We start from the raw sequence: 26650 nt of genomic DNA on the forward strand, positions 1-26650 counted from the left end.
TACGTACCATTCTTTGCCGCCGCCGCCGCCGCCGCCGCTCGGCGGTGGGGATGGCGCGTGCCTTCGGAATATATGCCCGCGCGCCGCGTTTCCAGGTGTCCGGTCGGGCGCGCGCGCGAGCCACCGGCGGCGTCGACGCGGCAGTGGGGATGACAAGAGCCGCCGCCGCCGACATGGCCGCGCGCTGTTCCCTTATATATATATATATATGCGCATAACGCTGCTATTATGCATATCAATGTATACGTATATATAATACATACACGTATATAGTGATGTTATAGACACAAACTGCAGCGGCTCACCCCCGTCGGCGTGTCGTCCCTCTCTCTCTCGCGCGCCGTCCCGTCGAACAGCGTATACTCAGCGGCGACACCGGCGCCGCAACCCCCGGACACGATCAGTCGCGTTTCGAACCGCACACGTACACGACGCTCGCTCCCAAGCTTACCCACTCACGTCCAAGCTTCTCATCCACACGCTTCACGGTATCTTATTAATATATTTTGCTGTCATTCGTTTGTAAAGTACCAGACAGGTATACCTCTATATACCTTCAAGCACCGACGCCGCCGGCTTCATCTCCACTCCTCTCCGCTGCTGCAGAAGAGTTTTCAAGCCACGGATCGACTACATCTCCGACGAATAACATCGTTATTGCCGAACTTCCAGATTATTTTTCTTTGAAGGTAAACGATTTTATTAATTTTTTTTTCATTAATTATTTAATATTTTTATATTATATCGTTTATTTTTTTTTTTGTTATCATAATTATGTTCATATTTTTTATTATTATTTTAATTTTTACTCTTTTCACATAACTGAAATTCACGAAGTATTAATAGGTATATATCATAATTTTATAATTGTTTCAAAAAGTTTTTTACCGGGGGTAATCATAAATTCCTTTTTAAACTATTTAATTTAAGTTGCTCAATATTCTGTGATCATACAACCTATTTATACAATTATTAATATCTTAAGTAAAAAAAAAAGGTTCACATTTTGGTTCATTTAAATTTTTGCACTGTTATAGTTCGTTTTAATAGGATGTAAATGCTATTTTTAAGCTTTTCCATTAAAAAAAATTTTTAAAAAGGAATAGATTGTATAATATTTCAAATCCATATTTATATAACGGCCAATTTGATTTATTTAAAAGTCCGTTCCTCAGCTATAGGTTCCTAAACCTTTATTCGTTGTCACGTCCAAGAACCGATCCTGCAAAGGGTATCGACCAAGTCAATGGTTATCCCCCCCCCCCGTTGTGAAAAAAAATATTGAGTTTCAATGTTCGTATTATAATGAGTCAATATCACCGAATTTACATTTGAAAAAGTCTTCTACGAAACCCTTTGTATTTATTTTATAAATTATTATTATGCAGTTGTTAATTCTAACCTAACCTATTTTACATTAATTTCCAACGCATAAATCTGCGACGTGTATTAAATAAAATTGTAATTAATAATAGAAGTGTTTGCAAATGGTTTTCAAATTTCTCGCCAGTCAAACAATTATAAATCACTCGCTCCGACCACTCTCCCCTCGAATTATCGAGGCTGGTTTGTCCTCCGGCCGTGGTTAATTCTACTTGCACCGTTGTCGTTAGGTTTTGTTATTGTAAATTTAATCGCTTAGCATAAGCACACTCACTCGTACCAACGCGACGCGTTAAAGGGTGATGGAGGGGTAGTGACGGAGAGAAATACATCGAAAAGCAATTTTTCAGTTTCCGCTTCGCACGGGTTGTTTTTACGCGGCGTATCCGGTGCACCGTAGTAAGTAATAACTGGTAGGTGTACTCGGACGAGAACTCTTTTTTACTCGGGGCGGGGAAAAAGAGGGTACCACACGTACGCGTCCGGTATAATATTTGTATTATTATTTATTTATTTATTATATTGTGTGCCCGTTTTACCGTGTACGGATTTAAAAAGTCGTATACGTAGGTATATAGAGTAACCCGTGTACGTATTTGTATATATATAAGGTCGATGCGGGCCTACCGAACACGTACGCGCGGGAGCGAATAAATAATGTCATGCGCGGTCACGATCCCGTATTATATACACACGTCATTTATCGTTTCGTATTATGAATTTATTTTATTTTAACGCGAAATTTACAGCTCCACCAGGTTTACGACAAGTAGTACCACGTCGTCGTATAATACAATATATAGATACACACGGCCACCGGGTCTGCACACCCGGATTTCTTTTTATTTCGATATAGGTACGATCGATAAACTTTTCGTCTATACGGGGGCCACTGTTGTGTGTGCAAACAATATCAACGAGCGTTTTATACGACACACGTGTGTGTATAAAAATATAACGTAATACCTATGTTATAATATTATCACAGTCGTAAAACCAGCCAGTGTACGGGGAGAGACGGTGGTTGCTCGTTTGTCTCGCGCCAAAGTCAAATTTTATTGGCCAATACGCGTCGGTGACAATAACAATATTATTAATACATATATTTTTATCCGATATCACGTTCGGATTAAACACCGCGATCTGTGACGCGGCGGCGACTTTAACGGTGCGGGGGGCACCCGTAATCCGTACATAGATAGTTGGTACGACGTGTCGTTAATCGTCCGAGTAATTTGTCATGTCGTTGTAGGCTGTGCACTGTGTGTGTGTGTTTGCGTATAATAAGTGGCTGTTCCTTTGTGCGAGCACAATGCGGGTTCGGGCTCCTAAACAGAAGACACTACTATTATAGTTGTAGTATTTTAACATAAGTATATTTGTTTTTGTTTTTTTTCATTATTATTATTATTATTTCATTTCGCTGTAGATCGCTGCAATAATAATTTATCTTTATGTGTAAATTACCCGTGTGCGTCCCGTATGATAGCACACACACACACACACACACACCGAAAATACACACAATCTAGTCCCATAGTATTATTATTATTGTTATTATTATTATGCATCTACCTATACGCCACGATAATATATATGGTTTTGCTGGCCCAAGAAAATGCGCGACAACGGTATCGTGTGTCACACCGCAGCACGCGAGTCGGTACTTAACCGGCGGCGACGGGCGAGGTGAAAATAATGCATAATAATATAATATACATCATGTCCTTCGGCAGACATATTTTAAGGATACGGGATCCAGACACTATAATATGCATGTTTCATGCTGGTACGCGTAAGACGTTCGGTTATGAATAACAAATATATAATATAATAATGATCGTATGCGACGGCGGTATACTTAAAATATATTATGAACGTATAATATGTATATATAATAATATTGTCTATATTGGGTTTTTGGGGTTACCGTGCGCGTGTATTTGAGTCAACACTTTTTTTAAGTCCATGCAGGTAGTCGTTATGCTAAACATGTAGATTACCATTGTTATTTGGCGTCCTACAACGGTTGTCGTATAGTCGTCCGTTTCCATCCGCTGAACGACGCGGATAACGTTAATTGTAACAAATATATTATATAAAAAAAAGACTTACATACACTGTAATCTCTATCCTTTATAATTTTATGACAAAACATTTTACGTAAATTTACCAATTAAAGCTCTAAATACCGCGCAATTCGAATCTACAAAACTTCGCGTGGACTTCCTATACCGTCTACAATTCTCGGGTAAATTATTCTAAACGTTTACCAAAACAATACACGTTTTTCTTAACGCGTTTCGACATCTATGAAGGATAATCGTCGAAAGTACATAATTATAATAATATCTTGTTCTCATAGTAACTTTTATTTGCTTTAGGTTTCTCAAATCTTGTAGTTCCGCACAGCACATCATATGTATGTTTATCTCTCTTATAAATCAATCGAATTCAGCCAGTTCGCAGTGCGTATGATTTCTGTCCGTTAGAATAAAATACTGCACTAGCAAGTGGATACAGTTTTTAAGCCCCGAGCAGTTCAATTTTCAAATCAGGCCATCCATAGAATAGAACCTAGACAAACCCGTCTGCAGCAGAACGGAATTGCGACATTGTCAAATCGTTTAAGTATATATAGCTGTATAATATAATACTATAAGCCCGTCGCGAATAACAACCACCCTTGCAAAATGGGAGACACGCGGGGCTGATGTGCGTGCGTTTATAATGCACGAGTGTATAGGTGAATAATTCCCTCCTCCCCAAACGGTTTCCGTACATAGTATATAATATAGTATTATACTTGTGACGCTGCTGCCGTTGGTGCGCGCTGTAGAAAAACAGAAAGAGAGTCATGAAACGGTGGTGTGGTGGAGGGAAACGGGGCGGCAGCGTACGATCGCACTCGAGCATGAAACTGGGAAAAAAAATATATGTTTATACGAAACCATTAACCAACCCTCCATTATAATAAGCCCTTTACGCACGCACGCAGGCACAACCCCCTGTAGAATGCGTGTATAGAGAACCGGTTTTCATGGGGCGCGCACAAATCCCGGGTCCGTCGAAGTGTGTACGAAAAGAGAAAAAATTATTATGCATTCGAATACCTACCTAGGTATGTATAAAAAGCCGCGGCGCGAGAGTTATTCAACCGACCGCGATCGTAATGATATATATATATTCCGACGAATTACATTCGAATAAAAAACATGACCGGGCCCGACAGCGGTTTCCGAGCATACATTATATTATTATTATTAACGTAAAATAAAATAATAATATAATATACATTACACGCCTGTATATGCCTATACTTATGTAATTTCGATTTCGATTAGTGGTGTGAGACGGCTTATCGCCGAAGAGCGTTCCGATGAATGAACGAACGAAAAACAATACGTCACCTTATTATGGTAGGTACGACGTATAAAGGCGGTACGACTGCAGTGACAGATCCGAACTATGATTAACGTAGCCAAGCTTGTTAGACCAGTTGTCGTTTTGAAAACGTGCCGCGGCCAATTACATATTATATATTATTATTATATTGTTTCTAATGGATTTTATTTTTCAAACAAACTAACATTTACCTTATATGTTATATTATTATGTACAGTTCTCGACGATGGACTCGCCGACAAATTATTGTTTAGTTTGCGATAAGACTCTCGCTGTGTACACACACACGATAATCGAGCGCAGAGCAATCATAGTATTTATCTACAGTATATATTATTATACTATTATCTATATAGATCTTGTACATAGGTCGTGCGCGTGTTTGGAAAGGGAAAGGGAAGATCTCTGTACTGCAGTGCCGCCCGTGGTTAGGTATATATTGTTATTATTATTATTGTTTAGGTTACAACCACGGTCGTATATAATATTGAGGGTTGATTGGAAAACTAGTAAATCGATTATACGACCGTCGTAAAACCACGCTACGAGGGTAATATATACCATAATATAGACATATTATACATATATAGGTACGCACTCGCGACATTGCAGCTTGCGCAAACCAAAGCAACAGGCGCGCGTGGTTAAAGGCGGGCGATTTTATTTTGTTTATCAAAAGCAGATGCGACTCGCACGCGTGCATATATAATAAACCTGTAGTTTATCAGTACAAACATTAGAACCGAAGACAGCGAAGACAATAATAATTAATAATCCAAACCGGTGGTGGCGTCCCGGGAAGGTGGTTGAAACAATATCTGACCCTAAAAACGAGACTCGTGAGGAGTCTTGTACATTATTTTATTATATTTATTCTATTTCAATACGCAATCATGTCAATAATATTATATTACTATATTATCGTATCATCCTAAAATAATATGTTTTGTGCTATATTCTAGAAGTGTATATCAACGTAAGTCCTATTTCTATTTGTATCATTCCAGGTTTTTAACACAAAAGGCTCCGCGATGATGAGCCTAGGCGAAGAACTAAAATCTAGCATGCCGTCCTTCATGCAATTCTGCTCCAGAGTAGACCAAGGCAACGTACAGGAAGACTGGTGGACCGCCGGATCCGACGCAGGTAAGGGTCGACAATACTGTGATATAATATTATAATTTTTAATCATTCTTTGTAATATGGTGCAAGTGTCGGAGTGTGTGAGTGTATACGTGCTATATGTGGTAAACATATTATACAAGCGTATTAGCTATGTAAAAAGGGGGAGAGGGAAACAAAAATTCGTTACAGATTTGTCCGTTTTGCCCGGCAATAATACACAATAACGAGACAAGAGCTCAACCGCCGGAACTCGGAGGTTTGTGTTTTATTTTATTTATTGTTTTGGTTCTCACACACTAGGAAATGAGTTGTTACAGTGTTACGCGAACCGTGAACATTTTGCCTAGTCTCCCCACGCACTGTACACTGCATGCAGAGTCCTCGTCATCGCTTGGGGTTGAAAAATTCGAATAATTCGCTCAGGTGCGGAGCAATTGTTGTACTCTGTGGCAGCAACCCTTCTGTAGTATATCCATATATACTTTACGAGTCGGACAGGGTTGCGCGCGTTAAATCGAGATTATCCGTACGGCGTGGGACATAATAACGTAATAACCAGTCCGGAAGTAGATTCGGTTCGGGTGAAATTATTTAATTTGACGGTTGGTCAGTTTTTCGGCTCAGGTGGCAGCGCCCACTACTGCAGCGGCGCAACTGTTGTTTTGTTTATAGCGTTTCATTCGTATATACATATATTCTATACCATATAGTCTGCAACCATAATGCTCGGCGTATATATTATATGATATATGTGGTTCGGCAAAACGAACTGTATTATGTATATATATATTGTGTACACTGTATAGGTGCTGCAATATATATTATTACGATGTTATGACCAAATGTGCGCGTCAAGTCCGCGAAATGTCCGGACCTTACCGTTACCAGACAGATCGAGAGGGTGGAAAAAAGGTGAACGCCTTTCATTAACGTCTTTGGGCACCATATGTTGCGTGTTTGCGTCGCGTTCCCGTTCTCGTCTAGTCTAGAGAGACCATATGGGCTATATATACGCGAGGTCTGTTCCCAAGGAATTGAAATATATGTACGTCATATGGTCCATGACATAAGGTGTATGAATGCTTGCGAGTATAATATATAGTAATATATCTACTTTATACCTTCGGAAAAAAATTGTCTGCCCGCTATAGACTTTACATTGTTTACCGTGTTTCTATTGATCTCACGTGTATTATTATATTAAGGCCGACGGCCTGTGTCCGAAACTTATGTATAGGTATAAGGTATGTAATATAATACAGAGTGATTATTATTAACACTAAACACGCATTGTCTCAAAAAGTATTAACGTTTTTGAGAATATTTTTTTTTACGATTTAACATCTTTTTTGGAAAAAGTTAGTTAATAAAACATAAAAGTATGGGTCTTTTATCATAATCATTTTGTAAGTGTTTACTTTGTTTCAAGTCAGAGAATATACCTAAATATTTTATTATAATTTTATATTATAGGTATCTCAGGGCGGATTATTTTTTAAAAATTTCGATGTGTAAAAACTGAATTCCAAACGAGTATAATATATAATTAGTTATTACTTGTAGCATATTAAGTATTTTTAAGTATAGATTAATGGATTAGTAGTGTGAAGTAAAACATATTGGAACCCTGCAAAATGTTGTAGGTCTACTATATTCCACTCATTTAACTTTAAGTATAGGTAGATACTCAGAACAAATTGAATACTCGTTTGAAATTTGATTTTTGTGCGTGTATAATTATAAGAAATATATTCTGCTTCAGAACATGAAACCAATTATGTACGCTGTCATTCGAAAAATACTCAAGAAACTTATTAATAAGAACGATAAGAAATAGGAAAAATATTACTTTTTTCAAAAATGTCGTATTGTAAAGACTTCAACTTATGTAAAAAAAATATGTATATTTTTTCAGTAACGACAATACTTTTCTAGATAACGAGTGTTAAAAGAATCATTATATTATATATAGGCACCTATGTATTACGAGTATAATATGTACTTATTATACCTATACATATCTACAGGTAATAAACGCACAGCAGGGAGTATTACAGTGGGCAAAAATCTCGGTGAATATTATACATTTTTGACAACAAAATATATATTATCCATTAATAGGTGCAATAATATATTATTTTTATTATTATATACAGATAATACTTCCATAATATATATTATAATATGTATTGGTGTATTATAGTGTACAATAATGTACACATATATACGCACACAAATTCGATATCCGACGGTTTGATCCGATTGTTTTTTTCTTTTTTCGAGATAATAAATTATTTTACTCTGGACATACGTAAATGTACCATCACGTTGGAACCACGTGAGGTCCACCAAAGAAAAACTTATTGTCTACGGAATATAATAGCCGACGCGAACGTGTAACTCCGGTAGTGCTCAGGTATATAATAATAATAATAATAATGCAACGCGGCCTTACGTAATCGGGGTACTCGGTCGTTTGTGTGTCTATTGTCCACCCATCTCTTCTTTGCGCCCCTCCCGGCGTGCTGCACATCACGAATTCCCTTGGGCGAAAGGTACCCCAACGCGATTTAAAAAAAAAAAAATTTGTTGCATTTGCCCCTCCGATGTGTATAGGTAGGTAATATATTTTATTATATAATACCTATATATTATACGACGAAATACCGTACTTAACCGACGCTCTTTGTGTAGAGGGTCGGAATCCCTGTGGCAAACTCGCACGACACACACACTGGCAAATACACACGCACTCGCACACACACATATACGCACACGTACACATGCACACATACTTATACACAAATACACGCACACAAACACAACCCTATACACGGCCCTCTCCATTGTGCGCCGCCCAGACCTTTAGGCGGCTTTGCATGGTACCTTCAACATCCCCGTGTGTATATGCGTATAACGACGGTGGTGGAACGTACAAAAAAAAACTGGTTTAACACACAAAAGGTTATACCTATATAGTATGTGTGCGCGTATACCTGCGATGTTTGTACGATAAATGCGATCTCGAAATTCTTCAGAGCCCAAATACCTATTCGCCGTTCGTACCCGATCCAGTTTCGTACCGGCCACCATATTGTCCGCCGGTACGTTTACCTTGTTCGTTTTCGAGCTCGCAGTCGTGTAAGAAAACCGGAGAAAAACGCCGAAAAACGTTGAAAAACGCTGAAAAACGCTTTTCTCGGAGTGTTTGTAGGTACATATACATATACCACTAACACTTATGGAGACTTCAAGTCCGCCGTCACCGACTCATTCTTCTAGTCAACAGCTGGGTGAGTTTCGAAATGCGCTTCTACCTGTACGTCGTACGTGCATGCGGTATTGTAACGATATGCAAATCACCCCTATTTATTATCATCATAATATTATTGTGTATCGTCCGTATTCTTATCTCGCGGTGATTTCAACCGACGGCGATACAATTTGTTGTTGTTATTATTATAGGTATTCCACCACTATAATATAATAATAATAATGTATTATATTCTATATACCTATTTGGCCATCAATATTAATGAGTATAATATAACTCGACGATAATATCTGACGATTATAACCAGAACCAGTTTTTGTCCGAAATTAAACTGTTCGCTGGCGCGAATGGTCGCGCGTTGGACGTCGTCTTCGTCTATGTAACATGCGTCGTCGCCGCCGCGTACTTATAATATTATAATGTATAATATTATGTTTATCGTTATAACATGTAATGTATATTATCCCGGAATTTTTTTTATTTAAAATTTTTTAACGGATGTTATGTTCTTATTTCACTCCGAGCCCGAGCACCGTTTCAATGAAATAAAATAATTTTAATAATAATAAAACGAGAATTCGATGTTGAGTGTGCCTATTGTTTGACGGCAATACAGAAGAAGGGCCGTGTTAGCGTTTCCGGTTTTTTTTTCACAAGCGGACTAAATAACCACTGATGACGACTCACCCCGTTGTCAAAACTTAAAAAACTAAAGTACATATATAGGTACACAGTGCCTCGTCAGTACTCTTGAGGATGGTGATGGAATGGGGGTGGATGGTGGTCGAGAGTGAGGAAAGGGGTTGCCTAATGGAACGATGATTATATATATATATCATATATTATAAAATAAGTACACATCAGCAACAACAACAACAACCATAATAATAATAATAATAATAATAATATATACTTAATCGGTCGGTTTGTATGCAAATACGTGCATCACTCCACTCTATTATAAGCCGCGCGTACACACAACGAGAGAGATAATGCGCGTAGGTATATGCTTACATATTATAACGACAATGGCAGTTCTTATCGTTCGCGCGTGAGCTCTTCAAATTTCGTTTTTACTCCCGTTTTTTAAACTGAATTATATATATATATATATATATATATATAAGTATGTATATAGGTATACTATATAATATAGTATTATGTAGGTACATTATACTTATTATCTGCGTCGCATTACAAATTACAACAGAACACAACGAGCATAAGCACTCACACTCGCACACACAAATTATAAATTATAATATACATTATACATATCGTACTCCGGTAACTCTCGTCGCAGTCCTTAAAACCGAAAATAATGTATTCTTTCTACTTTCAGAAGCATTTGCTCACAACAACAAAGAAGAATGGCTATCGGACTCGGACAGTCAAAACACGATTATTTGCAGCACGACCAGCTCGTCGCCCGGCCCCTCATTGGCGTCCACATCCACTGGTGGTGGCCAGAAGGCTGGTTTATCTAAAGCCAAGCAGGGCAGTCGTTCAAAAGACACGCCGGCTGGACAGAAACCCGCCCAAGTGGTGGCCAGGCGGAACGCTCGCGAGAGACGCCGAGTGCAGGCGGTCAACTGGGCTTTCGCTAGGCTCCGAAAAGTCGTTCCTCTCGAAGAAAACAAGTGAGTGCAATACCATTATATTACTTTTGTATAGTTTAATGGAAAACGCAATTGCATTACTATTATAGTTTATAATATATTATATTTATCGCGATCAAATTGGGTGATCTGGAATATTAATTGGCTCCGATTGACAATAATTATTTGTTTTTTTCAATATATAACCTTATTCACTGCACAACGCAATAACAATGTGAAAAGTTTAACTGGATAATAAAAGTGATACTTTCACTCTCCGTAAAAAATATTATTCTCCTGATATTTTGCAATTGTTAAATATATAAATACGTAATTTATAACAACAAGCGACTAAATTATTCGAGCAAAATATCGTCATTATATAATAATATGTTATATTTTATTTGAGCAATATTATTAATATAATTCCGATCTATATGTGAACTGTAATCTCATTGTATACCGAACACACAACTCAAATACAAACCCTACGGCGTGCTCTATAATATTCGTATAAAATGATCGATCAAATATATAAAGTGTATAGTTGTATAAAACATTGACGTTCTGTGCCAACTGCTCATACATCAAAATATATCTACCCTTTTTGTGTAAAAAAAAAAACAATTTCTATAACATATAAGAATAATACGCCAAGTGTAGTAGAATATAATATGATAATATTTAATAAGCAACTCGACATTGTACTGCATTATAATGCGAAGGTTATGAAATTAACAATTTATGTTTATGAGTTTCACAAACAAAACCAACAATATATTGTTAAGCGTACATTAATTCTTGAATTGCGTCATTTATTATTTAATCGAATCCTTTTTTTTAAACTCCGCCGTGTTGAATAATATGAAAACAATAAAAACGACATTTTAATAGTTACCAGATTACTCTTCTATGGTGCGTGTGGCACAACGATGAATTTAGTTTCAATGACAGATACTGTCAATAACACGATACTACTGTAGTAGTTGTCTCAAGTGCTTGGAAGTCATTCAACGGCATGCCACACAGAAAATGACGGCTATAGTACCTAAACACATAATATGATCACATGCATCCTCTCGTGTACCCAAACCATAACAGAATATGCTATAATATTTCTTCATACATTCGTATAACATACTATAATATCTCATTTTTGTTCTCAAGGCCCTCCTAATCGCCGCGTCGTTAACCCCCATCCGTGCACTGTTCATGAACCGAAATGTTTGTTTAAAAAATTAAACCTTCCCTTCCGACCGTTCACGCACGTTTAGACGTATTTTTAGATTATATTACCTACATTATATTGTATGCCGGGGCTGTAAAATCCTTTCACGATACATAATGTTTCCGAAAAACAAATCCTGCACCAGGGCCTCGACCGCGCTTTATCTCGGAAATTCTCGGAAGTCCGTTTGGTTAGGTATAAAACAAACGATTTTCTTTAGGTACACTCGGTTATCACCGCACACGGCAGCTATACATGTGGAATGGTGGATATCCGGAGTATTAGTGTAATGTTTAACGACCGAAAAACTAAATATATATGTATATACATTAATATCATATAACATCCACTTAAGTTTTACATAGAATTGTTTAAAAATATATACCTATATTATATATATTGTACATAAGACTTAAACACAGACCTGCGCATACCTTAATAAAATATGATAGCTCAACAATTATACACCTGAGAGGACCCGAGAAATTTCAAGAAGCGAATGCCAGTAATTATATATTGGCCGTCTTTGATTTATCGGAAACAAATTTAACGATTCCGTTGCACCCGGCGAAAGGCGTTCGATTGGGCTGCCGAAAAGTTCTCTCCTCGTCCCTAGCCCGCTGTCAACGGTATATTATGTAAAAACGGTGGAGATAAAAAATTATAATATGCATTATGCGCATAATAATATAAAATAAAAGAAGGAACCATCGGACCGCCACCGATAATAAAACATTAAAACGAAATAATAATAATAAAAACTGGTCGTAATAATTAGTGTTAGCGTGCGGCGGCAATTTTATACAAATATAAGTAATAACGTCTTCTCGGGCCGCACTTGAGGTCAAACTATATTATACGACGACCGGACAGGTGATGCGGTGGCGTGTCCCGTGGCACGAGCCGCCCAAAAACCTAAAAAAAAACCAAAAAAGCACCTGCATCGAGACGCGAACGTCGTCGTCGCAGTCTACGTCTTCGTCGTCGGTAGCAGTTCGACTCGTTCCTTCTTCCTTGTCCTAGTCCTCCTCCTGTGTATAATACAATATTATACTTGCGCGTACATTATACACCTCTACATAATATATGTATATATTATGACCGACGACCGAATCGTCTACTCCTCCGCCGCCGGTCCCCGTTATTAATAATAATATTACACTGCACACACACACACACAAACACACGTCTCATCAATATTTTATTATATACCTACACGAGACGTGTGCGCCGGCCAAGAGGAAGAGATTAAAAAACATTTCGGGTGGAACCGGTACGCGGCGGCGAATGTACATACTATTATAATATTTTGACCAGCTTTTCACTCTCCCTCCGTGCCGCCCCTTCGCCGGCGCCGCTGTCTTATTTTTCGGCAAACTGGTTTTTTTTTTACACTTAGTAGTCGTGTGCCACCAATGAAAGAATCAGATAAAAAAAAAAAAACAAAACAACAGGTGCTTCTGGACCGCCGACACCAGTCAATTATTATTGGCGATCGCACCTACTTTACGACGTCCGTATAGTATTAACGTGTATGTGTGTGTATAGATATATCATATATATTATGTATAAACTATATAATATATATACGTACACGCACACGTTTAAATGATGCGCGCGTCCGGCGCGTGCCTGGCTCGATTTTTGTTTTAATAACTGTACACGCGTTTTCCGTCGTCCCCGCGGCTGCGATGCCACGCGCGGATTCTGAAATATTAACAACCCCTCCCGCCGCTACGTGAACAATTATTATGCGCTTTAAAACGCTTAATTATAGTATACCACAGCCACTGCTCAACAGGTACACAATATACACTGAGCACGAACGATTTTTCCGTCATTTATTTCCTAGAGTAACGTAATCGCAGTCGTTTTTCAACTTACAAACCGTCTCGATTTCCCATATGCCTTTAACATATTATTTTAATATGGATGTTTCACCAATCGCACTAATATCCATCCCCGACCCACACCAAATCTGCAAATCGTAAACGTATTCAATCCTTGTGGATTTTTGGAATTTCCGAGTAAACCGCTACCATTATTGTTGTTGTTGTTATTATTATTATTATTATTATTATACCGTAATCATCGGGTTTCCACGTGCGGCAATCGAGCATTCGGGTTCGTCTACGTCTGGAAGGTGTATACAGTGTATTATAAAAGCCACTAATATAATAATAAAATATATAATTTAAGTCACATGTCGCCAATATTGCGCTCGCCGTCTCGGCCCATTTGTGTGACTCGCGCGTCGTCCTAGTCGTCGTCGCCGTCGCCGCCACAGATGTTGTTTCCGCACCCTCGTTAGGAACTTCCTGTGCACCAGAGCAGCGTCGTCTCGCGTGGCACTTACACGTATATGTAATCCGTCTGCTCTGCAGCCGCGAGTACATCGCTCGGTGCCGTTTCGGCAAATCACTTTTCGGGGTCAAAAACGGGAAAACGTGCAGTGCACACTATACCATATTATGAACAGTATAGTGTGTATAGTATAACATCGCACACGTGTAAATTAAATATTATATTATTATTATAGTCGTTTCACCGTTGTATATATGTTACAGTGTAAAAATCTAGAAAAACGCATAAATAAAATATATTATATACAGCATACTCCACACGAAAACTATAATGTGCTTGTTTACTTGTTACAGGAGTAAGAGGATGAGCAAAGTCAAGACCCTACAAATGGCCATCGAATACATTAACCAACTGCAAGGTGTCCTGTCTTTGCAAAGCCCTGCAATGCAGCAGCAACAACACATCAATCACGTGAGTATATACTACACCGACACTCAAATAGCACAAATCAAATGCACTCTTATAATTGTTTTACCTTTACTTGGCTATTTTTCCTATTTTAAAGTTTGAAATCCTGCTGTACTACGATACTAATATATTTGTGAAACATTTTAATAAGACCGCGTTGTTTGTATTTGTTTGTTCTTATAGCCCGAACCAGAACAACATCATCAATTGCTGACGACGGCCGACATCAATCTGTTCTCCGACATTCAGTACAAGCTCGAACCCGGTGAACTCCAATTCCGCATGCCACCCAATTTCTACACCCAACTATTGACTGACAATCAAAATTGACATCGAAAATCTTCGTGCGAATTTTTTTTTTAAAAAAAATTCCATTCATCGTGTATTATTATTATTATTATATGTAGGTAAAACAATAATTGTCTACTGGCTTAAATAATTCGAAAGCCCGTTTGTTTCTTTTATTATTATTATTATTATTATTATTATTATTATTAACAATATCATTATTATTATGATTATTATTATTATTATTAGTAGTAAATGATATTTTGTTTTTGTCACGGTAAATTTTCTTCTAAACATGTTATTGCCACTTTAAAGCAGATTATTATTATTATTATTATTAAGGTGGACAAATACTGTAATGATTACGAATTGTTTTATTCGAATTCCAACATTCATTCTTTTTTATATATGATTTCATAATATTTATTATGTTTTTGTTAACTTTTGTTATAGTACATTTAAAGTCTAGTCATTACGCTTTTAAGTTAATTTCGATTAGGTACACTTTTTTCTCTTTTTATTTAATTTATCATCTCAAAATAATATAAATAATATGATGTATATTATCTAAATCGTACCGTATGCATATTGCTAAATTATTATATTATACTATTCTGCTAATGTTTTTATATCAATGAAATTTTAATTATTTTTTGTACCCATTTTTATGTTTAGTAAATATTTTTTTTAAGGTATTTTTATAACGAATTTTTTACTTTTCTAAAATATTGTTACCTACCTAAGTAAATATATATTAGGCTATGACTATCGACTTTTTGAAATTGCTCATTTTAAAACCACCACGTTTACAGGGATAAAAGTTTAAATTTTTAAACGATTTGTTAAATTATATGTAATTTATGATGCTCCTGTCTGTATAAAGGCATATTGTATTATTTTTAAGTGCCTTATTTCCATTTTAGTGTTAAGTTTAAATTGTAAATTATTTTTACTATAAAAAAATATATTATTTTTGTACATATCAAAATGTGAGTTAACTATTCTTCCATCTAGTGTAGTTGATTGCGGTAGAATCCGATCGTAAACTAATAATTACTTTTTTGGGGTTTACATATTTGAGTACAAAAAAAGGTTCTAATATATTATCAAACATATAACTATATGTCTATATGACTATGTCAATGTATTATTGCACGATCTCCAAATTAGGGTTTTTCATCTGCTTGGAAAAAAAAACCAAAAAAAATACTGAGCACCTAAGGTCGTACCCAAGTGGGGGGATCATCCCCACCCAAAAAATTTGGTCTGAGTATACGGCATTATGAATAAGCAACGTTTTTACGCTATAAAGTCTATAGAAGCTATTAATATAATATAGTGTGTATTACAGTGTGAAAAATGATAATAGTCAATGAATAGAAAATAATTAAAATGTATATTATCGGGTATTGGCATAGGTTGCCAACCAGTCGATCTTATTAAAAATTAATTATACTATCTTAAAGTTTAAGACTTAAATATACCTTTATACCACATGTAATAATATAAATAGTAGGTATACCTAAACAAATAGTAGTAGTTCACCAGATACTTAAGAAATTGTATGTAGCTCACTTCATGGAAAATGTTGGTGACCTCTAGCTAGGTTATGGTAATCGGTTCCGAATCAATAAATTTCCAACAAAATACTTATCCAAACTTATGAAATTCAGAAGGTACATACAATTTAGAAAAATATTTTTTTTTTATTAAAGAAATAACCCTCAGCAACTTGGCTATTGGGATGAGATACATTTTCTTTTTTTTACAAATAGGTATTACATAATAATATTGAAAAAAAGTTTAATAACAACAAATGTCTATAGACTAAATTGTATGAGCTTCAATTTTAAGGTTGTGTTGTTCAGATAGTTAAATAGGTTTGTCCAATCCTGTCTCCTGGAGGAACACGAATATGACAGGTGATAGAAAAAATATTATCCGAAGTAGTTTCATAAGTTCCAACTAATTACTTTCCATCAAAATAGGTATCGCCCTCCGCCGATAATCATTTAGTACCTGGTAAATTCCTAAAATGTATGTGCTATAAATTATGATAAAAGTTTTGTAAGCCGTGGTGTACCTATCTTATCAACATAATAATGCCATAATGATTTCCCAACGAGTCAACGCGGCACGAAAATAAAATTAATCTAACAATCGTAATCGTTTCATGTATACAGAAGATATAGGTAGGTACACCGCCGATAAGCATCGTATGGAATCGTATTCTATCCGTTGAAGGTACTCAGCCCTAAGATTATCACAGTTTCGCGGTAAAAACATATTAAACCGACAAGCTTATGGCGTCACAGTTATAATTTATTGAAATAAAATATTTACTGTATAAATATTACCTATACCGTTAACGATAACCGTATAAAAGTCATCTGACTAAAATAACTTAGAATTTCAGCACGCGTTTGTAACAGAACGACCGATTTTTTTTTCAACTGAAGAGAACCTATTGCTTCGTGAGGTTGGTTTTATTTTCAAGCACTTGGTATTGGATCGGGGAAAATAGTTTTTATGTAATTACGAAAGAAAGCGAAGTATAGTGCTATTGACATGCGATCACTATTAATTGTAGTTTTAATTGTCAACGATCCTTTATATAGCATTATAACTGCCTACTTTCAGCCCCTTAAAATACTGGTTAGCCTTAATGCCTTCTTGTCGACCATTGTTGTCGCATACGATATCGTTCACTGTGCACTCTATCACCATCGTCCGCCGGAACCGGAAGTATATACTCAGGCGTATGTATAATATAAATTTGATAAATGTGGAATACCGGAATACTGCAGTCTCCAATGTGCACAATATATACAAACCAAGTATTGTTACCATTTCGATGTGACGATCGACTGATGAAACGGTGGACAATATAACATACTTTTGTACCGAATACATTGGTGTGACAATTAAGTATGGTCGTTACACGTTCGTTTCATCGGTTAAAACCACAAAGTTTATAGATCATGTATAGTATAATCTAATATCTATAGTCTATAGTCCATGATCTGAGCTTACAAAGCATACACCAATTGTTGGTATAACAACACAATGGTCCCCGACAAACACTCTTTCACTTTGTACAACAGTTACTTGGTAAACAAAAATAAATAATTTACTGCTATAAATAACTAAATATATTATGTAACAAATATAAAATATTTTATTATTACGTAAGATTTTTTTCATTCCGTACCACTAAATCCGTAGGATTATGAGTCTTAAGGACGTTCTGCGTATAAATATCAATTAACAGATAAGCAATGGAAATTTTTCAATTTCACAAAATAAGTAAGAAATTAACTAAGTAACGAGTTTTTGTAATAGTTACATTATTGTAACTGTACCGAATGTTAAGACTCCGGAGGGGTAACGAAAATTCAAACAACTAGATGAGTATCATATGGTGAATATTCAGTATAAGGTATTCATGTATGATAACATTTTTATATCTTTTACATATTTCAATACTAAATTAACAATTGCAATATTGACACCCAATCTAATTTAATCCAAAATCTTAGATCCTGCGAATTTGTATTCGCTAATCCAGATGATAGGCCGTACTTAGTATTAATTCTTACTATCGTGTCTTGACCACGAACAATATAAAACGTATTCAAATAACAAACAAGTTATTTTTATTCTATATTATAACAAATAATATAATAAATGCTGGCTAAAGAAACTAACCATAGTTATTATTATGACTGTTTGTTTCATATTAATGTTATTTATTGTTTTAATTTTGTTCAAAATAAATTTAAATAATATATGCTAGTTTGAGGTGAATAATATTTATGTTATTTTCGATAACTGTTCTAATTTGTAATTCTTAAAAGTTTCCCAAGATTCTTTTTAACTTTCCTGTTTCTTTTTGTTCTTGAAGTATATTTTATTTTTATTTTCAATATAATAAATCATTACCTGTCTTAAATTCATAAATGAACACATCAACAATGAATGCAATTATTAACATGGTATTCTGTTTCTCAGATTCGAAATCTACATATTGGAAATTTAGGAAATAGTTATATGTACCTCAACGTTTCATCGTTTTATTGTTAAAGTTATTGAGTCCAAGTGATAGTAAGAAATAATTTTGATCAGTACAGCTAAGGTAAAGTATACTTGATGATATATACATGATCTATAGATGGGAACCATGCGTGAGATAATTTGTTTTTAAATATATGTATTTAGATTTATTATGTATAGAATATAGATATTATATTATAAGAATACTTATTAAGCATTTTTAGTACATTTTATGGTAGTTGTGTATAATATTATATAAGTACCAATAATAGCTTTAAACTTGGTTCATAGACTAATGCTTAGAGGACCACCAGCTGTGATAGTGGCAGATTATAATTCAGTGTCTAAATGTAGAGGATTTCTGCGATTTTGTAGGTGGAAAGGAATGAAAATTGTTCACTGAGCATCGTCCCCATACTATTGATACCATCGTCATAATTACTGTTTTATTTAATATTCTCGTCCCTTCATACGTCACTATGCCAAAGATATCACCCACTGTAGCCGGCCAGCATCACAAACACGTATTATTCTAGGACAGTAAGAAAATGTTTAAACAGGAGTATTGAGCCATTATATAGGCACATGATGTTAAATAGTGATGTCCTATCTGAGTGACTTTGAAATAGAACTTTTGCTGATCACTAAATGATAATAAATAAAGTATGATAAGTACAATAATAATAATATAGTTAAAGTGGTAGTATTACGACAGTGTTGAAATTAAAAAAAGTATCCGGCGGACGACTGTCATCCTTTAAATAAATTAAAAGGGACTGTTATTATTCAATTAAACAATATACCCATTGTTAATGGGTATATTGTTGAAAATATGTCCGCCAAATATGTTACAGTACCAAAGGCGGGTTCTAATTTTAAAACAAGTTTGTTTTTATTAAGTTAGTTTGTATCTCTTCACAGGACACTCCTTAACTATTTCAAAACAATCTTAAGAATTGGAAAGCATATTTTCGAAAATTCCAAAAACTGAATTAGTGTGTCATTGAAGAATAAAAAAAAGGTGAGCAATGAGCATGTTTGGTGAATCACCTTGTATAGTAGAAATGATTCGTGAAATTTGTCGTACTACAAACAATTAATGGATTTCTCTATTAACGTGTCGCGGTTAGATCGATCAACGACGCGCGATACCGTATTATGGGGGAGGAATGGGTGTATCAGCCCATTTCAATGGGGTCCGGCGGCTAATCGCCCTTTTTCCGGGGATAGAATTAATTCGCGAAAACCAAAAGGGACTATCCCCTATATAATATTTCATACGTATATGCTTCTTCCGTATATATATATATATTATATACAACACGTACCAGCGCGTGTATAATTCCATTATAATAACGTTCACTGTTAAAAACTTACCTAGGACAATGCGTATAATAGTATAATACTTATTACCTATATATAATAATAATATATGTCTAATGACGAGACTGAGAACGTTATATGTGTGTATGTTACTATGTTAGGTATAAGTGGTGTCGTGGTGACGTATTATTTTTTTACAGTCTGCAGGAAGAAAATATATATAATGGATTACGTACGGCGTGAATCAGATTTCGTTTTTTTTTTTTATTTGTCTATCTGACAAACGCGCTTGGACTATAAATCATTTAACTAAAAAAAATAGTGTTTCACGCCCACGGCACGCATCGCCGGAGTCTCTGTAGGCCGCCCGCATGTCTGCAAACGGCAAACTCATGTGTGCACCCTTAAACTGCAACGTCCCTCTGTGGACGATATTATTTAAAACAACCCGTTGCGAGTATAAATCAACAAGTCTCGCGAGAATATAATACGACGTTGTATCCGTTCGTAGGATGTTACGGTTTTATTTGATATTATCCTGTTCTAACTTCTAGGTACCTATATATAATATGTACATTATACCTATGTTTGTGTAAAGCACAGACCTTATGCGTGTGATGATTGATGGTTGAAGTATACTAAACTCTCGCGTGCCACGGTTTTACTACAGCCAGAGATAGAGGGCGATGTGACTAAAAATTGTTTAATGCCCATAAATATCTTTATGTCATATTATATAAGTGGTGGTTTTGGAAGTGGACGACTGGGGCTCTAGAACAATAATATTAATGTACATGAAATTCCTATTAATTGGATTTTTATTTTGTGTATTATGCATTAAGCATTAGTTTTATTTGCATATACTAAGTTAAGGAACAGATAGGTGTAGAATGTTGTATGTTGTAAGACATAAACATTAAAAGTATTTAAAACTAAGTTCAGAAAACATTTATGAGATTTGGGAACATATGACGTATAACAAATATAATATAATTTAAGTCTTTAACTAGTAAAATATAAGTAGGCTAAATGAATATGGTTCATTATTGGGAAATTGTTAATTTCTTTTAATAAGTAAATATATTATAAATATTCTAAAATACGTTAGTTTACGCTTAGATAATCTTCGGTAATAGGATGAAAACAATTTTTGTTGTGCAACTAGTATTATATTTTTCAAAACAAAATCGATAATTGTTCCAATAAAAGTTTAAAAATAAGGTAACAAATATACGAAAGGGTTGTTGCGGCTATGGAAACAAAAATTAAGTTGTTATACAACTATTATAAGGTATTTACGAGTGATAATACTTTCGATCGGTTTTCTATTCTTATATTTAATATAATTTATTATATATACACTCTTTATGTATTTATAATCTTCCGGACAACCTATTTATATACAGTACATCGTACTATACATAGTACCTCTATATATATTTTGCTATAGATACTATGTGTAGTATAATATTAAATTATGTGCGCGTGAAAAATCAAAGGCATATTCGTTTAGGGACATTGTACCTGCATGGAATGAAATAATACACACTCATCATATTATAACTCTATACACTGAGAGGGTCGCACCCCCTATGACCCATTTTGGTGTATCCGTTAACCCTTTGGGATTTGACGTCATCACTGTGCAGTACCCACCACTCTTATACGAGCTCCGAGACCGTACAATAATATTAATAAAATATAACACGCACAATTTCGAGTCCGGGGAAGTAGAATCGTATATTATAGACTACGTGTCGCCGAATTTATTAAGTAAACCTAAAAATATACCGGATTTTAAAAGTAAGTGTCAGTAACTCTTAATAGTACCTACATAATGCATATAATTATGTTATTATTTACTAACTTTTTGTTTTCATTATATTTCTTCGAGTTATTGTGACAGAAAATTTTAAAAACACCCTAAACTTCTATTTTATTTTCATATAATGATAAACCCTATACCTATAATACTGCATTCGTGGTATTGGTATACGCTAATATATAGGCACTATAAGCTCCACAGGTATACATGTCGTTTTAATAACAATATATAACAAAAAAATGTATACACGCATTGTGTGTACTCGTATGTATGATTCGTGAAACGCGCTTCAAGTGGTCCATATTATATATAATTATAATATAAATAATATATTATTGTACATTAATACGAGCGACGTACGTAGTGTCTTCTCCACGGGTCGCGCAATATATTTCATGTGACAAAACGACACATATTATACTCCCGTACGTACCTATATTATATTTTTGTATAGTGTATAGCGCGGTGTGCCAATATAATATATATTATATGTATTATAGGGACATGCATTATACAATATTATATTATGTATACAGAGGGAATGAGAATTTGGTCGTCGGGGTACCTCGCTTTATACGTATAATAATAATAATAATAATAATAATAATAATAATTGTGTGCAGGATGGCAATACAATACCACGATACGCATACACGCATAGCCTTCAGTATAATATCATATATAGGTATATAGGCACTGTATACAATATTATACATGCATGCGTGTATGTGGAGCAAAGGACGAAGGGTGCATTGTTGAATAAAACCGTAATGACCACCGCGGCCGATATAATATAATATATATATATGGAAGAAAAACGGACCGCGATCGACAAAGGATCTATATATATATGTATAAGTATATAAAGCAGGACACAAATCGTATATGCGAGTTATAATACAATATAATACATCGGACGCCGCGGATTTTTGCTGACTCGGCTAGGCGTGTACAATAAATATAGTATACCTATATATATATATATATTATATACTTGCACATATTATACACGCATTGTGCGATTATATTATATATAAATAAATATATATATACATACATGTAACATGTATAATAATAATGTAGTTTGGCAGAGCCTACCGTGTGAATGCCGCGCTGCAGAAAGAGTGCACGTCGGCGTTTCGAATAAAATATATTTTGTGAAAAAAACTCATCAACTACCAACGCGTGACGGGGGGTGGGGGTGGAAAGGCACGAAGTTGGAAATTGATTTCGAACCCAATAGAATTCCTCCCCAGGAGGGAGCTACAGTGATTTTATTAAAACCTTAGAAAATGTATGAGATACTGAAATCGTACCTTTGCGAATGCGATCGTTCTTCCTGTGTACTAAAATAATATTTAGGTAGGTACCTATAACTATAATAATATAATATGATGGCTATACATTTTAATTTAAAGATGTAAATCATGTAGAGATAATGGGTGAAAATTGAAATTTGAATTTATACATAATAGGTTAAGTACAACTAAAAACATCTTCCATTTGTATCATTGTAGCCTGTAGGTATCATTTTATTTTTTGTTATACATATTATTTATTGTAGTTAAATATGTGTGCCCGATCGAGTATGTATCCACAGAATTTTTGTCTTCAACCCTTTTATTTTACGAAAGTGTACATTTTTTATTCGATGAGACCTGTACTGCGAAGGTTAAAATTTAAAACTATTTGCGGGAGTGTCACCGTAGGTATATAATATTATAATAACGACCGTTACGCGTCGGAGTACAATATACTAGGTATATTATATTACTCATATTATTCGTTAGTACCGCAGAACTGCATGTATTTATATTTTTTATAATGCAGACATATTTTTACAGTGAATGATCACTACGTCCCCTCGAAATATGCCCATACATGAATCCTAATGATATAATAACAAAACAAATTTAAATTTTTGTCTGTGGTATATATAGGTTACCTTTTGCAATTTATGTTAAATAAGTATGAATGAGATCTCTTCCCTCTTCGAAAAATCCTAAAAGCGCTAGGGTCATGTCTTCTGTATTATTGTATAAAACGTGTGAAACTATACTTCAAGTACAAGACCTAAAAATATATACATTATAGTACTAAAACGTCTATATTATTTGTACGGCGCAAATATTAAAGTGTGTACATATAATGCACTAAATACACATAAAATAGCCGAGGCTCGATTGGCTACCGTTCGCTATTTATTTTGTACGGTTTTGTACACTTTTCTACACTTTTCTACTAGAAGATCAGTGTCACACCATTCAAGTTTTTTTAGGTATGATCTATATTCTATATTATGGTATGCGCTTTGCACCAGCATCCCAGAATTCTTATTCCAATCATTTCCTCAACGCTGCAGTATAATACATAGATTATAGGTAGGTTATAGGTAATTGCCAATAGGCACTTAAAACTATACTTTTATTTTTATTTGTTTTAGTTATTCTTTCAAACATGATGGTTTAGCAGATAAAACCCTCCCTCAGTCTGTATCCTGCAGGGCTGCACATGGCACATTGCATACCGAAACTATATGGGTACTAAATAATGTCCTGTACGGTATAGATAAGTATATAGAATGCAATAGCATTTAAGTAAGTTAGATAATATATACAGTTGCATCCCCTGATATTCCTTGTATATGGAAAAAAAAGTTAAAATAAAGAGAAATAATGACAACATAGTAAATTATATTATATTTAGGTAGCACAAAAAACATAAGCTACAAAATATTGTAGAATAATAAGTATAAATTAACAATTTTAATAAAATAAACTTATGTTTAAAATCGTACAGGTTATAATGTATTATTATATACATGTATTAATATTTAATAATAATTAATAACCCGAAAGTTATGGTCGCTGGTCGCACACATTTTGTTTTATGAAGGAGAATTTAATGAATTCATAATATACACTAGATACCTATACCTACTGAAATATTGAATCTCCCGAAGAGAAGGTTTATTATACCATTTGTACCGCACTACAGCTAAACCTCACCACTAACTCATAATCCCACACCAATATAGGCACCAATGAATAATTTTCGTAAAAAAATTAAGGGTACAAGTATGTTCCCCACATATTAATTAGGTATTATCATGTAGATAGTAGATACTCTCCATTTTTAAGATCGGCTACAGTAAATATTATAATAAATTAACGCGTATTGCGTATTATAAAATTATTTTATATTTTTGTAAATTACATAATAATATATGTATACCTACAGCTGCAGTAGAACAGGCGTACAGCTTACTGTTGGGTTCAATTTAAATGGAAAAAATTTTGTTACTTCGACAATGTATAATGTTTATAGTATATACATATATAATTGTTTTTGTAACGAATTATCTACAGACATTGTGTAATATAATATAATAGTGTATTATAACATTTCAATATATTTTTAAACAATTGAACTGAGTACAGTCGCGTACTCGACGATATATCCCGTTGTTGAAAGAGCCGTTTCGAATAATTGAATCAGAAAGACAGCCGCAGCTGATACTGTATTTTTGAGAATATTTATTTTTCTGGTTCGTCTATATGGATTCTATACGTTTCGTCTTTACAGCAGGGTTTTGATCCAAAACGATATGTTACAAGTTTTGATCAATCCATATACGTCTACATTAATCCACACTAAATAAGATACTTTATAGGTATAATAGTATAGAATAAAGTACGATAAATACGGTATAAAACATACGTTATAATAGCCTGGCTATATTGAAAATCAATATTTTTTTTTTCATAAATATTTAGCACTTTAATAGCATTGATTTGCACAAAAAAAAAAATTATAATTTTCACGAAATTAATCAATGAGGTAGATCCAGCTTCATGTTTCTAAAGTTGCGCAAGCCCGGCCGCATACTATTGCCTGTCACTATAATATTTAAAAAGAGTGTAATTGGAATTCACTCTGATGCACATTAGGTGTCTACGACTTAGGAGTTCACTGTAATGGATGGTATTCAATTTGAATTCAATGAGAAAATATCATTGCATATACAAAAAACGATTCAGAGAGGAGACGGTATATGTCAGTCAAGGATATTTTATATTGTTATTACTTATTGTCAATACGGTAGAGGACAAGAAATTGTTTATTTTAGAACAAAATAATAATATCACTAAAGCTGAAAAAATAAAATAGAAATATTATACTGATGTATATTAGGCTGTTTTTAAATTAAAATGGGAAGAGGGGCATGGGCGGCCGCAGGCGAATGCGTTTTGAAAATCAAAAAAAAATAAAAATATGGAAGTATGTGCATTAAAATTTAAAAAAACATTAAAGACTGCAGTCTAAAATTATCAAATATTAAATTGAAAATGAAATTCAAATTGAATTATTACTTA

At 34.7% G+C, this 26650-nt stretch overlaps 1 protein-coding gene across 3 annotated transcripts; it reads left to right on the forward strand.

The window, feature by feature from the left end:
- The first annotated feature begins 348 nt into the window (after positions 1–348).
- On the forward strand, positions 349–16053 carry LOC111030656 (helix-loop-helix protein 2-like). Of its 3 annotated transcripts, none has more exons than XM_022310271.1 (5): positions 349–689; positions 5796–5934; positions 10533–10827; positions 14671–14788; positions 14969–16052. In XM_022310271.1, exons 2-5 carry the CDS (start codon positions 5820–5822, stop codon positions 15113–15115), a joined length of 675 nt encoding a protein of 224 aa, XP_022165963.1. In that variant the 5' UTR covers positions 349–689; positions 5796–5819; the 3' UTR covers positions 15116–16052. The 3 variants fall into 3 exon arrangements, with proteins under 3 accessions (XP_022165963.1, XP_022165962.1, XP_022165964.1); XM_022310270.1 differs by having other exon boundaries at positions 362–689; positions 10530–10827; positions 14969–16051; XM_022310272.1 differs by lacking the exons at positions 349–689; positions 5796–5934 and adding an exon at positions 8975–9206 and having other exon boundaries at positions 10530–10827; positions 14969–16053.
- The last annotated feature ends 10597 nt before the right edge of the window (positions 16054–26650 follow it).

The sequence above is a fragment of the Myzus persicae genome, unplaced genomic scaffold, assembly GCF_001856785.1.
Source record: "Myzus persicae strain clone G006 unplaced genomic scaffold, MPER_G0061.0, whole genome shotgun sequence".
NCBI lineage: Eukaryota > Metazoa > Arthropoda > Insecta > Hemiptera > Aphididae > Myzus > Myzus persicae.